We start from the raw sequence: 25,310 nt of genomic DNA on the forward strand, positions 1-25,310 counted from the left end.
AATAGCCTAATTTAAAATAGAAATGATCCTGTAAATTTTCATGTTTATGTAGACACCAAACAATGTACTCAGTGATGTGTCTTAGAGTGAGAATTTATTGCACTAATTTACATGATTTATATCATTTAGAAATTATTTGGTTTGAATTATTTCATATCTGAAACTTTACATTTGATTAAATGGCAATCTTAGTCAATGAAGCCCCGTTAAATTTTTCCTACTTCCCAGGAATCCCTAGCTGCATCATATTTTACAATCCATTTTTCTATGCTATAAAAGGAACAGGCATTCAATTTACTAAATTGAGAAATGTATTTTAGAAGCTAGTACTGAAAAGATCAATGACATACATACCAATAAGATGAGTCAGAATTGTAAAAATAATTTATGAATGCAAAAATGCTTTGAAGGTATGTAAAATTATTTAAGGATCATTTTGTTCTGCTGAGACTTGGAAAATCTCTCATTTACTTTCATCACCCAGTGTGAATGATGCAACAATAGTTATTATTTTCAGATAAAAGGCAGGGAATACTCCAGGGCACCAAAACACTCCACGTCTACATGCATTATACCTGATCAGAAAACAGGAAGAAGTTAGGGCACTACAGAAAATAAGGTTCAAGTAGCAAATGGCCAAGATCATTGGCACTTGGTTTCCCAGTCACTGCACAATGGAATCTTATGGTAAAAACTGAACCCACTTACTGTGAGATGAGACCTTATGCCTCCAATAATCTGGACATCTAAAAAGATCATAATCCATATTATCAACTGTGCCCTGTAATCGGGCAAAATTCTCAGTTAACACTGGCAGGATCTAATAATCTCAGAAAATTGTAGCAAGATTTGGTGCTTTAGCGATGGGCGTTAAGTTTACATGTTGGGTACTAGAAATACTGCTGCAATAATTGCAGGGGCTAATGCCCCAAGCTGGCACCCAACATGGTCCACCTTCAACCTATTAAGTTTTGGAAATGAGAATTGTAAGGATAAAGCTTCCTGTTCATCTGTAATCTCTGTGCATGTTGTCCAACATAAGCATACTTAGAGGTAACAAAGGGATGAATTAGGTTCTGGCAAGTTACTGATTCAAAAATTTTCATCCTTGTTTCCAACTCCTTCCATGAAAGATGAAAAAAATTACATGAGGAAGGAAAAACTTGCATTCTTATTCCACATTTCACATCCCCTTTAGGACACAGTAATCTACAGCCAGTTAAGTGTAGTGACCAATTTGTACATAGTTAGTTCCCACAAACAACAATGTGATAGTGACTGGATAACCTGATCCAAGTGAGGGATAAATATTGGTCACAACAAAACAATGAGTGAGCTAACAGATCCTCAGGTTAAAGTCTCTGCCTGTGGGATTTCACTGGTTGTGGAGGCTTGGATGGCTTTGACACCCAATAAAAGCCCTAGCTTCAAGTTCACTGGTTGTTAGTTACAAAAAAACAGAACCCTTGAAGAACTCAGTGGATCTGTGGAGGCAAATGGTGCAAGTTAACATTGTGGGTTGAGACCCTACATCAAGGAAGAGGAAAGATGGCCAATATGTAGCAGTACAAGGGGAGATGGGATAGAGGCTCGTAGATGACAGGTGGAACCAGATGGGGAGGGGATGATGTTCAGATGGAACCATGTGGGGGGAGGGGAATAGGAGAAGTTATCAAAGAGAGAAAAACTGGGTGAACAGGTGAATGTGTGTGTCTGTGTGTGGGAGGAGAACACTGGGGGGTGTGGGTTACCTGAAAATTCATGCCATTGGGCTGTGAACTACCCAAGCAAAATATGAGGTGTTGGCTGCTGTTAAACTGGTTCCATGGATTGTGTGTGTAAAATGGTTCAGTTCATCATTCCAGACTTTGCTATGAAGCTTTCTTCCAACCCAATGGCAACACCAGACAAAACTGTCTTCCTCCTTATGGCTTCAAATCAAAATTAAGATATTTCAACTGCCTTTTATTTTGGTACTGGGAGCCTCCTTGAAAATCTATTAGTGCGTGCAATGAGCAGAAATTAGCTTGTGGTGAAAACGTGTGGGATAGCCGAACTGAGAGTGATCTTGAAATGTGCAAAGAAGCACTGAAATACAATTTACATATAACGTTCCACGATCTTCTGTGCTATTGAACTAGTTTCAAAGAATTTGCATGAAAAACAAATCCGTGCAATTGAGTTGTGGTAAACAGACAAATGCAGTGCTAATGCCTTCTTTTTCTAGAGCCACTGAAAATTTCAGTCGGTGCCTACACCTCCACTGCAACTCATTTCTAAATCCCTTGTTCTTAAGAGACATGTAATCAGATACATTGAGGATGTTGGAGAACTAATGGCCTCTGCATGCAAATACAGGTCAACAGTGGTTTATGAACAAGCAGCTGTGGGTGCCAGGGAGCCACCAGAAGCCAGCTCCAAACTCTAAAGTATGTGGACTCAGTTCTCTAGATTCCTTTCCTAAGAATGAGTGCCACATAGGGGCATCAAGGCACTTTGCAGAGGAGTTGGCATGAAGATTGAAATAGAGCCCAATGTTAAGCTTCCCAACAATACTTAAGAATCACTTGACACAATGTGGTGGGGACCAGAGCAAGCAGCAGCTGCATGATCTTGTCTACCCACCCTCTCCTGGGATAATATACTGGGAATTGGAAGACCATTGCAAAGGCATGATAGAATGTGAGTTGTAGAGTACCACCTCTCTGACAAGGCAAGATATACCCAACATTATCAAAACTGCTCTTCAGCCCACAGGAGGTACCTCAACACAACAAGAAAATAGGTGCAAGGACAGTATGAGGCACCCAGGCTAGACACAGTATGAACAAGTATCATTTATTACAATTTATATATAAAGAGTGAGCTTGTAGAATCTAATTCTGATGTGAATTTTGGTCTTCAATGCCTGTATCTGATGTTCAAAAGATATTTTACCATGGGGCTCAAAGCTCCTTCCATGCCTCCTTAATGAACTATTTTCCTTAAGTAGCTCTAATACATCCTTGAGGGAGTGGTGAGCTCTGTAACATGCCTTTCACATGTCCTTTCTTTCCTGCTCCTGTGTGCCTCCACCATAATGATAAATGGGAATGGTCATGGTAAGTTCTGAAGAAGGGTCCTGACCCAAAACGTTGACCACCTGCCTGGCCTCCAGCATCATCGTGTTTTTCATATTCTGGTACTTAACCAGCTGAAAGGCCATTCATTGAATCCCTTCTCAGCAGCATCGCCAACTGTCCCTGTAAAAGCTGGTCTTTCAGATAAAATATCAGGTCAGCCTAAACACGTGAACACGTCAGCTCCCACATCTGCCAAGATCTAAAATTTAGATTGCAGTATGTGTCTGACTCCTGCTCCAAGTCCCAACTCTTTCCACCACAGTTAAGGCGATTTTTACCCCAAGTGAGGCACAGGTTTCACCAGCTACATAAAGGACTGGATTAGAAGAAATTTGTTCATCCATTGTTATCAGATTATGGAATATATCACCATAAAGGGCAGATCTTTGCTAAAATGATTTCAGCGATAAGAAGGTTCTGGCCAATTACTTAATGAAGAATGTAAAAGGGTATGGGGAAAAAGTAGCAAAATACAATTGGCTTAAAGAGAAAGGGAGGATGTCCTGGAAGGATTTTCCACTGAGTCAGTGTGGGTGAAGTCAGAAACAGGAAGGGAGCGATTACTCGATTGGGAGTATTCCACAGACCCCCCGATAGCAGCAGAGATGCTGAGGAGCAGATCAGGAGGCAGATTTTGGAGAGGTGCAAAAATAACAGGGTTGTTGTCATGGGTGATTTCAACTTCCCTAATATTGATTGGCACCTCCTTAATGTAAAGGGGATAGATGGGGCAGAGCTTGTTAGGTGTGTCCAGGAAGGATTCCTGACACAATATGTGGACAGGCCGACTAAAGGAGAGGCCATTCTGGACCTGGTACTAGGCAATGCGACTGATCAGGTTTCGGATCTCTTGGTGGGAGAGCATTTTGGAGATAGTGACCATAACTCCTTGACCTTTACCATAGCCTTGGAGAGGGATAGGAGCAGACGATATGGGAAGGTATTTAACTGGGGGAGGGAGAATTATGATGCTATTAGGCAGGAACTTGGGAGCGTAAATCGGGAACAGATGTTCTTGGGGAAGTGCACAGCGGAAATGTGGAGGTTGTTCGGGGAGTACTTGTATGGGGTTCTGGATAGGTTTGTCCCATTGAGACAGGGTAAGGATGGTAGAGTGAAGAAACCATGGTTGACAAGAAATGTAGAACATCTTGTCAAGAGGAAGAAAGAAGCTTACTTGAGGTTTAGAAAGCATGGATCAGACAGGGCTCTGGAGAGTTACAAGGTAGCCAGGAGGGAGCTTAAGAATGGACAGGAGAGCTAGAAGGGGACATGAGAAGTCATTGGCGAGTAGGATCAAGGAAAACCCCAAGGCGTTCTACATGTATGTGAAGAATAGGAGGATGACTGAGTGAGGGTAGGAGTGATCAGGGATAAAAGAGGAAACATATGCCTGGAGTCGGAAGAGGTAGGGGAGGCCCTGGATGAATACTTTACTTCAGTCTTCACCAGGGAGGGGGAAGACATTTGTGAGGAAGGCGTACGGCAGGCTGATATGTTAGGGCATGTCAACGTGAGAGAAGAGGATGAGCTGGAACTTTTGAAAAATATTAGGATAGATAAGTCACTGGGGCTGGATGGGATATATCCAAGTTTATTATGGGAAATGAGGGAAGAGATTGCTGCACCTTTGGCAACGATCTTTGCATCCTCACTGGCCACAGGGGTAGTGCTAGATAATTGGACGGTGGCAAATGTTGTTCCTTTGTTTAAGAAAAGGAGTAGGGATAACCCTGGGAATTACAGTGAGTCTAACTTCAGTGGTCGGCAAATTACTGGAGAAGATTCTTAGAGACAGGATTTATAGGCATTTGAAAAAGCATAGGCTGATTAGGGACAGTCAGCATGGCTTTGTGAGGGGCAGGTCGTGCCTCACGAGCCAGATTGAATTCTTTGAGGATGTGACAAAGCACATTGATGAAGGTAGAGCAGTGGACGTTGTGTACATGGATTTTAGTAAGGCGTTTGATAAGGTTCCTCATGGAAGGCTCATTCAGAAAATCAAGAGATATAGGATCCAGGGAAACTTGGCTGTGTGGATTCAGAGTTGGCTTGCTCATAGAAGACAGACGGTGGTGGTAAATGGAGCATATTCTGCCTGGAGGTCAGTGACCAGTGGTGTTCCGCAGGGATCTGTTCTGGGACCCCTGCTCTTTGTGATTTTTATAAATGACTTGGATGAGGATGTGGAAGGGTGGGTTAGTAAGTTTGCTGATGATACAAAGGTTGATGGTGATGTCGATAGTGTAGAAGGTTGTTGTAGATTACAACAGGATATTGATAGAATACAGAGCTGGGCTGAGAAGTGGCAGATGGAGTTCAACCCGGAAAAGTGTGAAATGATGCACTTCGGGAGATCGAATTTGAAGGCAGAATACAAGGTTAATGGCAAGACTCTTATCAGTGTGGAGGAACAGAGGTATCTTGGGGACCACGTCCATAGATCCCTCAAGGTTGCCGCGCAGGTCAATAGGGTTGTTAAGAAGGCTTATGGTGTGTTGGCCTTCATTAGTCAGGGTATTGAATTCAAGAGCCATGAGGTAATGTTGCAGCTCTATGGAACTATTGGAGTATTGTGCTCAGTTCTGGTCACCTCATTATAAGAAGGATGTGGAAGCTTTGGAGAGTGTGCAGAGGAGATTTACCAGGATGCTGCCTGGATTGGAGAGTATGTCTTTTGAGGATAGGTTGAGTGAGCTAGGGCTTTCCTCTTTGGAGAGAAGGAGGATGAGAGGTGACTTGATAAGAGGTGAACAAGATAATAAGAGGCATAGAACGAGTGGACAGTCAGAGACTTTTTCCCAGGACAACAATGGCTAACACAAGGGGGCATAATTTTAAGGTGATTGAAGGAAGATATGGGGGGATGTCAGAGATAAGCTTTTTACACAGAGAGTGGTGGGTGAGTGCAACGCACTGCCGGCAGAGGTTGTGGGGGCAGATACATCAGGGATATTTAAGAGACTCTTAGATAGACACATGAATGACAGAGAAATGGAGGGCTATGTGGGAGGGAAGGGTTAGATAAAGCAGGATAAAATGTCGGTGCAACGTTGTGGGCCAAAGGGCCAGTACTGTGCTGTAATGTTCTATGTTCTCAAACAAGAAAGTAGAATGAATAAAATCAATCTCCAGCACGAAGCAGAAATTGAGTGTGGTGATATCAGAATAGGCTAAATTACGTTTTGTCTTCCTCCCATGGTAAAATGTACATATGCTTCTCATGGCAACGGGAAAAGGGAAATTTCACTCAAACTTAAAATGAGCTATTAACTGAAATGAGGCAACTAAAGGGAGTAAACAATTCCCTTTTCATATTAATCAATCCACTAACTAGAAATAAATTATGACGACAAATCAATACTTTGTATGGAAGAGAATAAATGATTCATCGAGACATCACAGAGAGTGAAAACTACTGAGGGCCTGGTTTAAAGGCATATATGAATACATTTCTCCAAGTGTGGGGAAACCTTAGTTGGCAGAAAGGTCATCAATTTAACACTGAGTGAGATAAATATTGTTATGACAACAGAAAAGAAAGGAGGGCTAATCACATGTCTGCCTAAGGATGAAACAGAAACAATTTCAATACTATTTTTGTAGATGCCAAGCTGTTAACTTTCCAACAGAACTAAACTGCTAGTGTGAGTTAGCAGTTCACATGGAAAGAAATGAAGAATTATTAAAGATAAAATCTAAATTCTTGTCTTATTTTAATAATTGCACACCAAACAGTTTTATGCTTTAAGCTATGGTGCTTTATTGCGATAACCATTAAGGAATCCATTTCAGGGCATTAAAAGAGATGGTGTGTTTGGGATAGAATAGATACTTGCTACATTAATAAAGTAGAAGGATTTATAAATTAGATTGTAGTCTCAAAGGATACCTTGAAAAATGTATATGGAAACTGATCCAAAAATATCTAGTCTCCTTAAACTGTGCTGCACAATTTTTCTTGGTGTATTAGTTCTTTATTTATATTATCTAAGGCCAATTGCTCACAGAATTAAATCTTCTTTATATTTAGAATGATAACATTAAGGTAGAAATTACAAGAAATGCAAAGCAAAGAAGTACAAGTTTATAAATGTTCAATAGGCAGAAAACATAGCTATTTAGCATCATGTAATTAGATCAACTGGATATTCTTTATTGCCATATGTTGAACATAATAGAAATTGTAAAATATATTGGTATTTTCTGGAGATTACAATTCATGGAGTCAGTGTACAAAATGGGTAAACCATTTCAAAGTGAAAATAAAAAATATGTGGAGATTTATTTTGTCATGAGGAGACCCTACTAATATTTCAAGATACCCACTGTCATGCAACAGACTTTTTTTATTTAATACAGCTTCCATTTGCTGAAGGACTCTATCACTTCACTCATAGTGGCATCCCAACCGCCAGAAAAAGACGTAGTGTTCGCCACAAGTACTATCTGGAAAGAGACACAAGGGTAAGCTAATATTTTTCCATCTTTCAGCAACTTTTCCTTTGGCAACAATTCTTAACATAATCAATTAATCAGCAGGAATCAAGAAAATAATTGCAAGTTTGAGTTCTGTCAGTGGTGATAAAATTCAGAAAGGGAAATATGTGACTTGTGAAACAACCTGGTAAGTTGAAGTGTATTATTGTTTTTTAACTGCATTCAAGTTTAAATCAAATGTAATTTACAGATACAGTTACATTGTATTTATTGCTGGACTGGGTCACATCACTACAATGAGAAATGTGGAGCTGAGGGAGTGACATTTTGTTACATCTGTGCAGGATCACTATGGGATGGAAATCAACTTATCTGCAAAGGGCAGCAAGAGTGTGACTTGAATTTTGAGAAGACATAATATTCAGTTGGTTAGGATTATACGATATCTTAGCTGATAAAACTAATCGTTCATGTACAGAATAATAAATTTGTGTTGAATGTCAGATGCATGGTGAAGAGTTTGCAGCAAATTGAAGAAAAGCATAAATTGCATCTGAGTAGAAGCGACGTATAGTTGGAAATCTACCATTTACATCATCTGTGACATGGGCTGTCATATTAAGGAATGTTATTCATTTGCACTGGCTCACAAGTCATGAGATATTTTTGCCTTAACATACTGCAGATGCTGGAAAACTGAAGTAAAATCAGAGAATGCTGGAAATGTGCAGCAAGTAAGTTAGCATCTGTGGCATCAGAACATTCATCAAGATAGAGCATTAAGTAGCTTTTACGGTATAGAAACAGGTCTTTCAGCCCAGTGGTTCCATGCCCCACAACTTGTTGATTATGACCCTATTGCTTCAAGGATCTAATTTTACTCACAACTTTTTTCTATGGACATAAATGAAAGTACATGGATGTTTATAAATTTCAGGCTTGGCTTAGATAGTTTTATATCTGTTGACCCTGTGAGTATTCCAGATGCTTTGTATTTAAGATTGTGCTGAAACAGCCCAATATTTAGTAATGCGAAACCAAATGTTAGAAGCAATATGATCTTCATGTGATCTAAACTGAAACAATGCATTATGCAGATGCTCCATTAGGGTTGCCAGCCATCCTGGAGTTGAGGATCAATCTTCAGAACACTGCTTTGAGTAAGCAAAAGAAAAAGAATCACAGAGACCTTAAAAAGATATATTTTTTCTGTAGTCTTAGTATATTTAAAATTTTAATTATAGCTTTACTGGAAAGGGGGAAAGAAGGGACAGTTTGGGCAGAATGAGTGGAGGTAGAAGATCATATTATAAAACTTCCAGGAATGTGCTCGACCAGAGTTGGCATTCCCAACCACCATGCAGCTCAGCCACCTTTGTGGAGACAGGCTGAAGCATTTACTGAGATGAAGCCAGACATAAATCGTTAAAATTGCTGTATTTTGCAGACAGAATTAGATTGTGCAGAGGAGCAGATTACATCAAATCCTACCCTAATTCAATTCTCTATTCACAAGCCAAAAAATGACATTTTAAAGTAGTCTCCACTCTATCCCCATTACCAACCATGCTTAACTCTTTCTGCTCAGACAGCTGATTTTTTTTCCAGCTGTGAGCTTGAGTAATTTTAAATAATTAATTGTGCTAGCATCTACTGTTTGTTGTAGGAGAAGAGTGGCAAGAGGAAGTGTTTCCTAACCTCAGTCGAATGGCCTTCCTCTGTGTTTCTTCTTTCCCTCTGATGTTTTTTGCCTATTCAGTGTCTCAGTGGTACGCACAGCAGTGGTACATGTGAGAGGCTTGTGCTGGCATCTCTGATGCCTTGGAGGAACAATATGCTCCATATGTAGCTTGAACTGGCAATTACAGGTCTTGTGCAAGGAATCACGGTAGTCCAAAGCCATGTGAGATGTCTGGCCTTGCCTTTGCCACCATCCACCATGGCCCCTTTGGGCAGGTTTTTTCCCAAGTAGCAGGGCTGGTATAAGGATGGGCATTATGTGCCTCTGATGGTCAGTTGTATATTGTGCCTTCAGAGGTCGACCTCTAAGGCAGGGATGATGGAGGTTGTTACACTATGGAAGAAAAGAGGAGTAGTTTACGTTAAAGGTGAATGTCCTTGGGACCGTACTGAAGTGCAATCTTCATTCTTGGACTTCTGAGTAGCGGGGTCTAGTTAGAGACTAGCAACTTAAAGTAACACAAGATCATCCATTGGGTGACCCCTGCCCTTGTTGCCTGGGCTGTTTAGGATTCTGTATGTGTTTGTGTGCATGTTTTCAAAGAAGCAATGTATTTTTCTTCCATCCTCCAACCTCCTCCTTTTTGACGTGTTTGTCTTTTTACACGGAACATTTCCAACTATTCTAGTGTTTAAGTGAAGAGGGTGTGCATTTAAAAGATAAAGTTTCAGGACCATAAATCAGGTTATTAGTCTCATCTAATGTTCAACAGTTACCAATTCTACTTTAAGTCCTCAATTTTCCTGAAGTCACTGACTTCTTGCTAGGGCCCAAGGAGATGTACCTTTCAGTATATATTTAGTGGTTTGATATGCATGGTTGAACCTTCATAATGAATGTCAGCAGACTGTCAGCTATTACAGACAACAACCTCACCTTCTCCTAATTTCCAGACATACTCACTCGCTCATTCACTCATGCATTTCCTTACTTCCTTACTTCTGGGAACCATCACTCAATAAAATTGGGAATTCCAGCTATTTTTATTCCCCGACAAGGCATGTTGATATCTTCCCTATTGAGGGATCATTTGCACAACACAAATGGATGAAGAAAGGATCATGGAACATACATTTTCATTGTGCCGACTTGAATTTTGTCTGCAAAGCTGCAAGCATGTTAGAAAGAAAATATTATCCACTAAATCTATATGCTAACTCTGGAAATTTCTTCACCATTATAAAAGCTTTTGTTACAATATTTCAATTCGCAGGAAAGCAAAAACTAAAATGATTCAGTCCCTTCAGAGTAAAATTAAGTGGCTGAAGCAAAACCACAAACCTGTGGACTGCAAATGGATTATATTAGATTGGTAAATAGTAACATGAAATACACACTTTGATTTCTGAATGGAGTGTGCCTCATGCAAGCTAAATTGCTATGTTTTGCACCTGAGAATAAACCTGAATGCTTACTTCACTTGAAATAGAAAATTATCAATATGATCATGATGCCGCATTAAGGATACTTTTTCTACATCACTAGGCAGCATGGATAAAAATCCAACAATGCCAAGGTACATGATGAAGAACAGAATAGCTAAGGGTCTTATCTATTCTAAAATATTGTGTGTGTTCTCTTAACATGACCAAATAGCTCCTGATAAATGGGTGAGGGCAGGCCCGGTAGTGTAGCGGTTAGCGTAACGCTTTACAGCGCCAGCGACCTTGGTTCAAATCCGGCCACTGCCTGCAAGGAGTTTGTATGTTCTCCCCGTGTCTGCATGGGTTTCCTCCAGGTGCTCCGGTTTCCTCCCACATTCCAAAGACGTACGGGTTAGGAAGTTGTGGGCATGCTACGTTGGCGCCGGAAGCGTGGCAACACTTGCGGGCTGCCCCCAGAACACTCTATGCAAAAGAAGCATTTCACTATGTGTTTCGATGTACATGTGACTAATAAAGATATCTTATCTTATAAAAATGAAAATTGGATGCTAATTCTTTTAATATAAAAACAGAAAATGCTGGAAATTTGCTGGGGAAGGATTTTCAAACTGAAATATTAGTTATATTTCTCTTCCCACGGATGTGGCATGACCTGCTGACTATTTCCAGCATTTTCTGTTTTAATCTTAGACTTCCAGCATCTGCAGTTTTTTTTTTATTTGCCAATTCTTTTAACCCTGTCCTGTGCCTAAAGAGCACTGACACCAGATGTCCTGTAACATCTTGTTGACAACAGGACTTGACTACACATGATGAGACCACATCAACAATAATGACATGCAAGTAAATAGTAATCCCTCTACACACAGATGTTCTTTAATTACAGAGGTACAGTTCACAGACAGGGAGTCCCATAATGTCTCCTCACATTAAAACACTTGCCCAACTTGCCCTCATCAAACAACCTGCCCATTCCAGAGATGCATGGGAACATTCACCTTCCTGTCTCTCCAAATTAAAGCAAGTTGAGCTGTTGAACCCTGGATTCCAACAGTGGTTCACTGAAAATTGCATTAAACAAAAAGTAGGAAAAAAATTAATGAGGAGGATGCAGAGAGGCTTTAGGGGGATTGTGACATGTGATGAGATTGGACAAGACATGGTAAGTGAATAAAATGTGGAAAATGTGAAGTCATTCACCTTGGTAGAAAAGATAGAAAGTTGTAATATTTTTTTAAATAGTGACAGATTAAAAGGTGTTGGTGTTCAGAGGGACTTGGATGTCCTTGTACACAAATCACTGAAAGTTAACATGCAGGTTCAGCAGGGCAAATCCTATGTTGGTCTTTACTACACGAAGATTTGAGTTCAAGAATAAAGGTTCTTTGCTCTGATTACAAAAGGCCCTGCTGAGACTGTACCTGCAATATTGTGTCCTGGTTTTGTCCCCCTGACTAAAGGCGGATATACTTGAGACAGAGGGAGTGGAGCAAAGATTAGTCAGATTGATTCCTGGAATGGTAGACTTGTTGTATGAGGACTGGAACAAGACTGAACTGTTACAACTGATTTTTGTCTATATTGGGATTGATATATATTAACCTTGCTTAGCTGATGGAAAAAAACAACATTCCTCATGTAGCTTCAGTAAAACACCATGACCAATTAAACGGATAATCTCATTTTGGTCTTGTGTGTGAATAAGTTTTAAAATCATAAGGGGAAACTGTCTATAGTGGCAGAAGGGTTGGTGTCCTGAAGTAGAAGAGATGAAGTCAAAGGGAATTTTCTATACAGTAAGCGGTTATGATTGTGAACACACTGCCTGACAGGGTGGTGGAAGCAGATTCACTAATAACTTTCAAAAAATAAATGGATAAGCATTTGAAGAAGATAAATTTTACTGGAATTTGGGGAGAATGCATAGGAGTGAGATTATTTTTTACAAGGTGCTGCCACAGTCACAATCTGCCAAAAGATAACTAATTTTGATAATAGTTGCTTTTCTGAGTTCCTAGCAAGTTGCTTTGTTAAGCAAACTTAGTACCTGATCTCACTTTGAACTATATTTGTCATAATACTGAATTGAAGCCTTTAATAATAAAACTATTCAACAATAGCAATTTGCATTTAGAGTGTCTTTAATGGAGAGAAGCATCCCAAGGCGCTCCTAAAGATTATATATGAAGAGAAAATTCTTACTGTGAGCTGAACCTGTTTCTGGTTGGGGTAAAAATGACTTCTTGAAAAAAGGGAAAGTATTCAGGATTAATATAATGTACTGGACTGGTGGGAGTAAGTGGGACTGTCGGAAAGGAATTTTCAAGATTCCCCTCCCCCCGCCACACTCTTCACACTCCTCCCACCACCCCTCCAACAAACGCACGCACGCGCGCGCACACGCGCACGCGCACACACACACACACACACACACACACACACACAAAGCCAGTCTGGGTTTTTACTTATGCTTTCATCTCTCATCTTTCATCTTTCATCAATATTTTCAATTCTCCCAGAAAATTGAGTGGTTTTTGGATGGGATGGCAAAAGCACATTTTATTACCTAAAAAATATTGTGAGTAAACTGAATGGACCTGAGGCTCTTTTTCCCCTCTGGTGTTGTTGATACATCCATATGATGAATATTCAGAATATTTGTTTAAGTATGTTGAGAATGTGTCATAAAACATTTTTCCCTGAATCCCACTCAGATTTTGTGCCTGTGCAGTGAATGAAATGTGAGTTATCAGTTACAACATTTTAATTGATAGTTTTGTGAGCTTTTTGCTCATACTAGAATATATAAATCTGCTCATTTATGCTGTTTACTTTGCAGGTAAAACATGCCATTCAGCAAGAAGCTTTTAACAGAAAGAAGAGAGGATATCGAAGCATTCACGAAATTGGTATCACGATGAACGATCCTTTGTTTACAAAACAATGGTATCTTGTAAGCAACATTTGATTTACATACATTAGATTTCTGTGTGCAAACACTGGAGAGAGTGCAATTACAAATGATATGGATGATACCAGAATAATGAAGTTCTATATTGGGAAAGGATTCACAGAGTGGATTCCCTCTCTCTTGATAACTAAAGGCTGAGGGGGGTGACCTAATGGAGGCCTTTAAAATAATGAAAGCTCTTGACAGCAAGAGAAAGTGTTTCTGTATGGAGATGATCAAAACTAAGGGCTATTGATATATGAAAACATAAAAAAGTCAGAGGGGGATTTCAGAGGAAATATTTCTTTACCCAGTGAATGATTAGAATGTGGGACTCACTTCCACAGGCAGTCAGTGAGGCAAGTAGTATGGATGCTTTAGAGGGAATTCTGGATGAACATGAAGGAGAAGGGAAGAGTGGGTTATACTGGTAAGAGAAAAGATAGAATGAGGCATGTGTGGAGCCTGAATGTTAGCTTCATTTTAGTTATCAAAACTAAAATGAAGCTTATGCATTTAGTGGAATGATCTGCTGTGGTCATCTGTTCACTTTCTCTGCTGTTTTAGCAAAAGTATTAAGAGGCTAATGCTGCTGACCAAAAACATTGTCAATAGTGTACATTTTTTGGGTGTAGCTCTGTCTTACAACCCTCTGGGGAAATGTCTGTTCTTCCAGTTCTGATCTCTTGAATTTAATCACATCATTGATGTTTTTCTGGCATCAAGACCCTCAGTTTCAAAAATTCCCTCTCTAAACCTCTTTGTCAAAATATCTCTCTTTACTTATGTAAGATGCTCCTTTCTAGTAGGTCATGCTGCCCCAATATCACTTTATGTGCCTTGGTGTCAAACTTTATTTGATAATGCTCCTTGTGACATTTCTATGATTTTATGATTATATGACTTTGCTCTGTTGAAGTTGCCATATAAATACAGGTTGCTGTTGTTGTTATAGCAACGTAAATGGATGGGGAGGTGCAAATACTTCACCTCGTCTTTGTTGCTAAAAGCTTTCTGAACAAGAAAAATGGTACATTGCTCCTCCAGGGTGACTGAACATTCATTTTAGTGGATTTTCTTCATTGAAGTATGAGTAGAATAGTTATCAGGATGATATAGTTGATTAATAACAAAGGATAGAACTTAAAGAACTTTTCCATCGATTGCATGGTGTTTGATTATGCTTGGGCACTTGAGAAACATGTGGACGAGGATGAGGTCATTCAGCCTCTTATTACCGTTCTGACTTTGAGTTGATCTACTGACTTGCGTTTGGTGATATTTTCTTATTTCCCATGGCTAACAAAAATCAATTGATACCAGTTTTATAATTTTCAATTGATGGATGGCTTCTCTGGAGGAAAATCCTGTGACTTGGGGGGTGGGGGTAGGGGGCTAATGGGGGAGATGGGGAAGATAACCACAGAACCAAGAGAGACTTGGCTGTAAGCTCCCTGCACGTTCTGCTGGTGATTTTTTTTTCCCAGTGTCGTCTCAGAAGAAAATCTCGGTGCATATGTATTCATAAATTTCTTCCTCAGGATTGGTGAAAGCAATACTGATTGAAATACCTGAAGTTATTCCATACAGTAAAATATTTCTTAATATTTAGTAGGTGAATGTGAAAAAGTATGTGGGTAACTTAATTTCTGTGGGGAATGAAATTATCATCTTAACTGGAGGAATTATTGCTACAAATGGAAACTACTGCTGGAAATCCTCAGCAGGTCAGGCAGCACCTGTCACGCAGAGAAACAGAGTTAATGTTTCAGATCATTGACCATTCAACAGAAGTGTTGAAAGAAAATGAAGAAATAAAATGTTGTTAGGTTAGTTTGAAGAGATTTTAACAGGTGCATTTTTAATTGTGGAGTGGAGGCAACAAGTAATTCCTGATCATCCAAACATAAACCTTCACCCATGCCACTTACGCTGGGTGACTAAGGTTGAAGTCAGTGTATAAGGTTTAAAAATATCTGGTGTCAATAATAAAACATGGTTAATTATTTTTGTTGAATTAGGTCAACACTGGCCAAATAGATGGAACTCCTGGGTTAGACCTTAATGTGGCTGAGGCTTGGGAAATGGGCTATACTGGGAAAGGAGTAACCATAGCAATCATGGATGATGGTAAGAACTGAGAATCTCTCTTGACAGTATGCATGTGCTGTTTTGCACCTTTTACTACATCATGTATTTTGAGGATGCAGCTTTGCGTTTATGCATCTTTGTCCTGTTGCCAGATTGTCATACACTAATTGTATGCCAGTTTAAAGATGTGCATAAACCTACCTCCTACTGAAGTGATTACATAAACACTCTTCTCTGCTAGAAGCTGATACCATAACTGTGCAAATGTGCTGTATTTACCATGGTATTTCTAATGCTGCTTCTCAATGCTTTGCAGAATCTCCTTCCTCAGTTTTCAGTTTGTTTAACCTATTTATTGTTTCAATGCAGGGATTGACTACTTGCACCCAGACCTTGCAGACAACTATGTAAGTATGCAATAAGTTTCCCTTTTTGTTTTATAAATTATTTGGTTAAGGAATGTAGATGCATTGATAAATGTCACAAGTAGTAGGAGGTGAAACATGATTGATTGTACTCAGCCAGCAAGAAAATGCTCCTGAAATACGAGGAGTAGTTTGGCAGGATTCCCAAACTTTCATTGATATAATATATGTTAAAAATAAAGGAATACTTTATAACTAGAAGAGACTCCATCTGTTGTCAGTGAAGATGTGCTTAATTTTTCAAAGTAGATTCAGATTGGAGACATCTCATAGTAAAATGTCATAGAGGAAGAGTTCTTTCTTATTTACATGATCATCCAGATTAAAACATCAGAATTACACCTTCTTGCATTTAAAGGGAAAGCTAGATAAGCACATGAGGAAGAGTGAAATAGAAGTTACTCTTGATACGCTAGATGAATGGTGGAATGTGGAGTGTAAAAATCAACATTGGTCAATTAATCTGAATCACCTGTTTCTGTGCTGTAGACTGTAAGTAATGATAACTACAGTCTTGTATCCCTGTTGCTGTTTTCAGTCAAAGTTTACAGAGTGAGAGGCTGCTGTAACAACTGGATTTACACAATCTGATTGTCTGAGAAAATGCATTGATTTGTTAACTCTCATGTGTGATATCTAGCAGAGACCTAGATCACTATTGTTTGGGGATTTTTAGAACTTTGGTGCAAACTGTGGCTTCCTGGCCTCATTTAAAAGCTGGCCTCCTGCTTTGTAGTCCTTGATGTGGCTGTGAGGCTGGCTTTTATTTGAAGTAGCTTTGTTCATTTTACTCATGACATCCTTCATGACCGGGCCTGTGGTACATTAAATCCATTTACCATTCTTGATCCTTTGCAGCATTCAATGCCATTGAGCATCCTATCCTCCAACACATTTTCTTTCCTTTGTCAGGATTCAAACACTCCAGAGCACAAGCCTTTTTCATTGCAATAACCTCATTAGAGCCCACTGCTAAAATTGCTTATTTATGCAAGTTATTCATTGCATTAAATAGTAAAGTTGTTTTAAACATAAGAGTGGGAGGATGGCATTCAATCCTTTGTGGTAGTTCTTTCTTGGATAATCTGCATCTTAATTCTGATCATCTGTTTTGGATCCATGACACTTGCCTTACAAAAATCTGTCAATCCCAACTGTGAAATACAAAATTGACTCCCAGTTTCAATAGTTTCATTTAGTGCAGGAGTTCCTTCCGGTGCTTGCTGGGATTACATAGGGCATAAAGCACAGAAACAGGCCACTTGGCTCAACCAGTCTGTATTGACATTTATGCCACACAAAAGTGTCCACCCATCTGAATCTATCAGCATAAACCTGAATGCTTCGTAAACTAGTGGAACTGATTTGTTTGCAGTTACTGGAAGTGCTTGTGAAAGAAAAACTCATTTAAGTTGTTATCATCCTTTTTGAAGTCCCATGAACAGTCTTTCAGAGTGGCTGTATGGCAGTATTAAGACCTTACAATGGAATAGACAAGCCTTAAATGTTTCTGGTGCACTTAGTGGGGATCTACTGGATATGATAGAGTAGACAGAGAGATGATCACACTTGTGCTTCAGGCCAGAAATGGGGGCTATAAATATAAGAAAGTTCCTTAAGAATACAACAGGATATGGGAGAGATGTCTTCCCCCAGAGAGCAAGGGATATGTGGAACTCGCCTCACAAAGAATGTTTAAAGCCAATAGCAGGAACACCTTTAAGGAGAAGCTAGAGAAAGACATGTAGATAGGATTAAATGAAGAATGATGGGAGGGAGCTCATAAACATTGACGAGGACCTTTTGTGCAAAATCGCCTGTTTGTGTGCTTATCAATGCTTACTAATTCAATGTAACTTTGTGCCTTTCATTCAATTTAAATATTTTTTTTTGGTAAGATTGGTATTGGTTTATTGTTGTCACTTGTACCGAGGTACAGTGAAAAACTTGTCTTGCATACCGATCATACAGGTCAATTCATTACACAGTGCAGTTAGATTGAGTTAGTACAGAGTGCATTGATGTAGTACAGGTAAAAACAATAACAGTACAGAGTAAAGTGTCACAGCTACAGAGAAAGTGCAGTGCAAAAAGGTGCAAGGTCACAACAAGGTAGATCATGAGGTCATCTTGTAGATGTCCTCGATGGTAGGGAGAGTTGTACCCACAATGGAACTGGCTGAGTCCAACACTCTCTGCAGCCTCTTGTATTTGTAATAGGTCAAGTGATTACAAAATCAAAATGATCAGAATCAGACTAGAAATAAAGCCCATCAAAAAACTGCCTCTCATTTACCCACTGTTACATTCTACTGCTGTACTTAAGGAGGTGCTGGCATCTGTTGGCACAAAACTGCAGTCTGATTTATATTTCATGATGAATAATGACAGGCAATTATGTGCTGTTGGAGTCACTGAGGTAACCAGCCGACGTTTTCAAAAATAACATGAAAGCAAAATTCAACCCTGCTTCAGCAGCCTCAATGATAAGCAAAACAGTAAACATCCTCCCAGATGTTTTTGATTGCATCATCCAAAAAAATCTGATGCCATCTGATTTTGAAATGGCTTCTCCCAAAATAGCTGGGAGGAAAATTTTGCTTGCAACATGGAGTTTCTTCTGAAAGAGTATCAGATGTATTTCTGAGTATGAAGCAGCATTTCTACTGAGAGATATTGAACGTGACATATAACCCCAGGCTTATCAGAGGAGAAAGTTGATGATGGTGAAAATTTGTTTTAAAGCTATTTTGTACTCTCAATTTCATCTTAAACTGAAAGCTGTTGTTACTTTGATAGAGCAATGCTACATTTGTTTTATAACATGACTATTTTGGCTTTCCCATATCTTAGAGAAAATTACATTATATGAAAATTTTGAACAGCCTGTGGATTACACAGAAAAGTTTAATAGCAACACAATATAATTAATTTTTTGTCCTTGGAAATAATGCAACTAGTTTTCCTGGTTTTGTTGTCCCCTGGAATTTTAGAAAATTAGTCAGGTGGGAACAATTACTCAGAAAGCAACCCAAGTGATTTTGTTCTTGATTCAGAAGAGAATGAATGGCCAATCATGTACAAGCATTGCTGATTAATTATCCCTATGGATTATATCTTTCTACATCAGATGCATTGCCAGTTGTAGGTCCAGAGAAAACACTCTTGCCTTAGAGCCAGGAGATTGTGGGTACAAGTCCTGCTCCAGAGATATGAGCATAAAATCAAAGCGTACCTTGCAATGCAGTACACAGGAGTGCTGCACTGTCATGAGTGGTTTCCCTCAAATGAGATTTACAACCAATAATGTGTTTGTGCTGTCAGGCGGATGTAAGTGTTCCTACAATACTATTTCAAACCAGGCAGGGGAGTTATATCCAGTGTTCTGACCATTGTGTATTTCTTAATGGTAAATTTCTCATGGTATATTTCTTTACCATGTTGGTAAAATAGACTTAGGGAAGTTTGCTGTGAGCAAATCAGCAGCCAAACTTCTTACATTACAATTATATTCTGAATGGTTTCCTGGACCCAATAAGGGCATAAGCCATTAGAGATCTTGTGGTGGGTAATGAGTCAGAGTTAATTGGTAATATTGGTGAGTAGTCCTCTAGGGATCATAATATGATAGAGTCTAATATCAAGGGAAATGCTAAAATCTGAATCTAGAGTCTTAAACTTAAGTTGAACAAATTAAACTTGCATAGGAAGTTTCTGAAGTAAGGCTGGTTTAAAATAATAGATCAACAACAGCAATCATTTAAAGAATTATATCATAATTCTCAATGAATAAATATTGAACCAAAAAAAATTATCAGTGGGACAATTTATCCATCTTTGAATAGCTAAAGAGGTTAAGGATAGCATTAGATTTTAAAAAAAGGTTTTAAATGATGTCATGAAGAACAATAAAGTTTTAGAAACTATCAAAAGATGACAAAAAATTATTTGAGAACAATGAATATGAGAAAAAAGTTGCGACCAGGATGAACCCACATATCCCCCCAGATTCTACTACCACGCATGAGGAACAAATTACAGTGCCCAGTTAACCTACCAACCGACACATCATAGGGATGTGGGAAGAAACCAGAGAAGGGAGATAGGGATCACAGGGATAATGTGTAAAAATCCACACACATATACCACTAGAGGTCAGGATTGAATCTGGATTGACAGAGCTGTGAAGCTGCAGGTATGTGATTGGGGCTGTTGTGTGTGTATGTGTGTCTGCCAATGTATGTCTGTGCACATCTTTCTGTATGCATATGTGCTAATGCCCATGTAACAGAGCTTGGTCACCTGTTGAAGACCTCACTCCGGCAAGCTTTTGTGGCAGCTGGTGTCTACCTTTAAGAAAAGTTCACAAAGGCATCTTCCACTCCTCGATATGAAGTTTGTCAGCTGGAATAGCATCACTCACATGGACAACCCCAACAGCGATAGACCTGAACATCGTTCTGCTATCACAGCTGGGGAAGTCCGAGACTCACTGACGTCGCCACTCAAAGTGAGAAATGGCAGGTAGGAAATGGCCAACTCAGAAAATAAGGCTAAAAGTGCACCAGCTTCTGGAAGAGCAAACTGGAAGAGGAGACCTCTCAATGGCATGGGTTTTGTCATCAAGAATTACTTAATCTGGCATCTCAGTGACTACCTTTCTGGGATAATTAAGCATGTCATGACCCTCCAGCTCAGTCTAATGTGGGATCAGATCTCTACAGTACTCCAACCCTGAAAGCTGAAGCAAATATCTATTCTGACCTTGGGGAGACCCTGGTTGTGTCCCAGAGGGAGACAAACTGATAATCCTGGCCACTGCCAGCCAGAGTGGTAAAGGATACAGACCTCAGGAAAGACATGATCAACAAGTAGGGAGTGGGTAAAACAGACCAAATGCTTGGAGCATGACCTAGTCATAATCAACACCCTGCATCATCGGAGAGACGAGTAGATCTCATACCTGGATTCCCAGTCCAGGTTTATCAATGATTAATCACCTGAAGTGCACATGACTTTCTGAATGTAAAGTTCTAATTTCTTTTAGACTGGCAAGCAAAAAGCCACAGAAGCTGGAAATCTGACACAAAGGCAGAAAATGCTGGGAATACTCTACAGTCCAGGCATCATCTGGGGAGAGAGAAACAGAGTTAAGCCTGTTGGAAGGAGTACATTGGGAAACACCCCAGCACATTGTCTGGTCACTGCACACTGACAAGAGGTTGAAAAGGCCATATTTCAGCTGAAAAACAGCAAAGCCTCCATGTCAGACAATGTCACAGGTGGAGAGGAGCTTCAGACACAAATTCATAGCCTAACCATCCACCTCTGGGAAGAGAAGGGCATGCCAGCTGACCTCAGGGGCACTGTAATTGTGATCACCTTCAAGAAAGCAGACAAGTCCAATGTGGTAATTGCAGAGCCATCTCCCTACAGCCTGCCGCTGTGAAAGTCATAGCCAAGGTCCTCAATACTCACTGCTTCTAGTGGGTTCTAGAAGGGCTGCTCTCCAAATCACACTGTGGATTCTGGCTGCTTAGAGGCACCTGGACATTATCTTCAATGCACAGCAATTTCAAGAGAAATGTCTGGAGCATAATCTTTAACAATATATAGACTTCTTTGACTTGAAAAAGCCTTTGACTGTCAACTAAGAGGAACTGTGGAGAATCCTTCTCAAATTTGTCTCTATTCTACATCTGTTATGTAGTGGCATGCAACCTGTGATTCTAACCAATGGGTCCAACATTGACCCATACCCAGTGCATGTTGCGGTCAAGTAAAGCTGAGTCATTTCTACAGCCCTTTCCTCAATATTTCTCACTGTAATATTGCACCTCACCTCAAACAAGCATTCTGCTGGAATGGAGCTGATCCACAGAACAAATTGAAAGCTGTCCAGTCGAGGTCACATGTACACCACAACCAAGATCTCCGTAGTTGAGCTGCTGCCCATAGACAATGTTTGCATATGCAAACATTCAAATACTCAGCTCTAAGTCATCACTGTCTCATTTATTGAAGCATATGAGAGATTGGGCCTTAAACTAAACATCTGCAAAACAACCAACCAACATACCTATGCTGTACAACACCACCAACAATGAAGATCCACAGCAAAATCCTGGAAAATGTAAATCACTCTTCCTACCTCCAAAGACAAGCAAACCAATCTCATGTGCCCTATCCAGGCCAACTTCAGCAGCAGTCACACTCAATTGAGTTCAATGGGTAGACTATGCCATTGGCTTACCTAGTCTTTCACAATAGATTGTCCATTTTAAACTCTATTACAGTTATAACAGCAAGAGATAACTAGGAGGACAGAGGAAATGATTGAAGATATTCTCAAAGCTGCCTTGAAAAAATTGATTAAAGATGTTGTTAAAGCTTCCTTGAAAAAATTTAACATCCTCATCAACTGATGGGAATTCCCAAGTCAAGAGTGCTCACAATTAAAGAGAAAAAAAAACAGGATGGCTGGAGAAAGTAAAGAAGAGCTCTCTGAGGATGTTGTCAGTGCTGGACAATTGTAGTTATGAGAAGATACTTATCAGACTGGGGACATAACTGGAGTTGTTTTCTTTGGAAAAGTAAGACTGAGTGGAGATCATGCATAAGATAATGAGGCCTGGACAAATTGAACAGGAATAACCTATTTTCCTTGGCCGAGAGGTCAGTTGCTATGATACATGAATATAAGTTAGTTGGTCAAAAGCTGAGAGGGCATTGAAAAAAAGTTTACCCAAAGAATAGTGTGAGTCTGGAACTCACTGATTAAAAGGATGGTGGATGGCAGAAACTCTTAGTACATTCAAATGGTATGTGGGTGAGCACGTGAAGACTACAGAGCAAGACCTGCAAAGTGGAAGTAAACTAATTGGTCCCATTTTTGGGCTTAATAGCCAACTCGCATCCTGTCATAAATTTCTACTATTCTGATTCTGGAATGGTCCCAGTGGAACTGAAGGTGGCAAATGCAACAAAATGATTCTAAAATCAAGAGAGGAGATTGCTCGACAAAGTTGTTGGAAAATGTCGGAATCTGTTATTAAGGAAGTGCTAATGGGAGAATTTGGCATCTGTAATGTTTTTGGAGAGAACCATCGTGGTTTTATGATGGGGAAATTTTGCTTGATGAAACTAATAGAGATATTTTATGGATGTAACATGTCAGATAGATAAGATAGAATAATTAAAAGTGGCTTATCTTAACTTTCAAAAGACATTTGTTGTATTGTGCCTGTGAAGGGTAGCTACACAAAGGTAAGGGCTTGTAGGACTGGGGATAAGGGCATGGATAGAAAATTGATTAATGGACAGAAAACAGAGTAGGACTAAATAGGTTACTTTTAGGTTGGTGTGATGCTATTAGTAGTATGCCACAAAAATCAGTGTTAGGTTGTAATAGATATTGATTGTAATATATCGAAGTTTGCTGATGATGCAAAAATAGGTGGGAAAATAAGCAGCAAAGAAGAGATTGTATTTAGTGGGAAAGAAGTGGGCAGATGAAGTATAACATGGGGAAATGTGAAAGAAATCATTTTGATAGAAAGTAAAGGAAAACAGAATATTTTTATATGGTGGGAATTTACTGGTGCTCGGAAAGACCTGGATGTCTTTGTTCAGGAAATACAGAAAATTAACATTCAAGGACAGCAAACAATAAGGAAGGCAAGTGGTAGGTAGGTCTTTAATGTAAGGTTGTTGGAGTACAAAAGTAAAGAAGGAATGCAGCAATTGTACAAGGTTTTATCAAGATCACAACTGAAGTACTATATTTAGTTGTAGTCTCCATATCTGTGGAAAGATATACTTACCTTGAAAAGAGTACACAGCAAATTCACTAGATTGATTCCGAAGATGAAGGTTTGTCCTAAGGCAGAGACATGGAAATTCTGCTATAGTAAGCTATTCTCCATTTGACTGTGTACTGGTACAATTACTTCCTGATTCGCAAAGCCTTGCTTCACTGACAATATGAAATGTATATCTTGTGAAAGTAATTACAAGAAATAAATAAGAAAAAAATTAAGTGAGCCAAGTTTTATTTTATTATTTTGACGTGAAGCAGATTGAATTACAAGGCAAAATGATCATTTGTACACGTTTTAGAGATTCACTTTGTAATTTGACAAAGTGTTAGAAAAACAAAGGCAGGTTGCACCAGGGATTGTTAAATGCATGCAGTGATTTTTCTAATTTGATCAGGGAGCTAAAACTCCTCCAGGCTCTGGTAGTGTAGCAGAAATAGCAGATTCATATGTTGCTCTTGTCACATTAAAATTCATATTACCCTGGACACAAAGCTGTTGTTGAGGAGAATTCTTAATCTGCTAACAGCTGAATCATACTGAATAACCCCAGGGGGATTGGCTGACGAAGAGGGATGGAACAATAGATTTTTTGCACTTGACACTTGACCTTCCTCTACACAAGCAGTAAGCAGAGAGATAAGATGGATCCACCCAATGTCAGATGCTAAAAGTAAACCGATCTGCTGTGAAGCATAGCATGATCACAGACTGACAAAGGGAATTCACGGCAGCTTTATTCCATGCGTAGGAAGCTGTTCCGTTCCTTCAGCTTTGAGCAATTCATGGACAATAGGTGATTCATCATTTATCTGGCTTCACTCCCTTTCATTTATTCCCTTGCAACCCTTATCAAATAAAAACAAACTATATCAAAACATTCAGTTGACCCAGCATCAACAATGTTTTGGGTTGTGTTTCCACTAAATTCTGTGCAATGCAAAGGTGTTTTTCACATTGCACCCCAAAGTGGCCCAGTTAATTATAAATTTTCCTCACTTGTTCTGGATTCCTCCTGCAGAGAAAATTGTTTCTCAGTGTCTCCCCTGCTGAATCTCTTAATCATTCAGACACCTCAATTACTCTGTCATCTCCTGAAGTCCAGGTATAAAATAGTTCTCATAATTTAGGCTTTAAAACCCTGCTCACATTCTGGTAATTTTATATTATCCAGATCCCATGACCAAATTAGTATTCTTAAGGTGAGAGACCCAAATAAATTTTGGGAAGCTTCTGCATAGCTGAAGTATCACTTCCTTACATTTGAATTCCATCATTTTTAGATAATAACCAACAGTTTATTAGTCTATTCAATAACTTTCTTGTCACTAGTACACTA

General features: G+C 39.4%; 1 protein-coding gene across 1 annotated transcript in view; it reads left to right on the forward strand.

Annotated features, from left to right (window-relative positions):
• pcsk2 (proprotein convertase subtilisin/kexin type 2) overlaps nt 1-25,310 on the forward strand; it is a 69,144-nt gene that overhangs the window by 10,195 nt on the left and 33,639 nt on the right. Inside the window, exons 2-5 of the mRNA XM_052011629.1 lie at nt 7,485-7,589; nt 13,528-13,641; nt 15,660-15,768; nt 16,099-16,136. Of these exons, the coding sequence (XP_051867589.1) occupies nt 7,485-7,589; nt 13,528-13,641; nt 15,660-15,768; nt 16,099-16,136 (366 nt within the window). The remainder of the gene's footprint in view (nt 1-7,484; nt 7,590-13,527; nt 13,642-15,659; nt 15,769-16,098; nt 16,137-25,310) is intronic.

This window comes from Pristis pectinata, chromosome 3 (assembly GCF_009764475.1).
Source record: "Pristis pectinata isolate sPriPec2 chromosome 3, sPriPec2.1.pri, whole genome shotgun sequence".
Lineage (NCBI taxonomy): Eukaryota > Metazoa > Chordata > Chondrichthyes > Rhinopristiformes > Pristidae > Pristis > Pristis pectinata.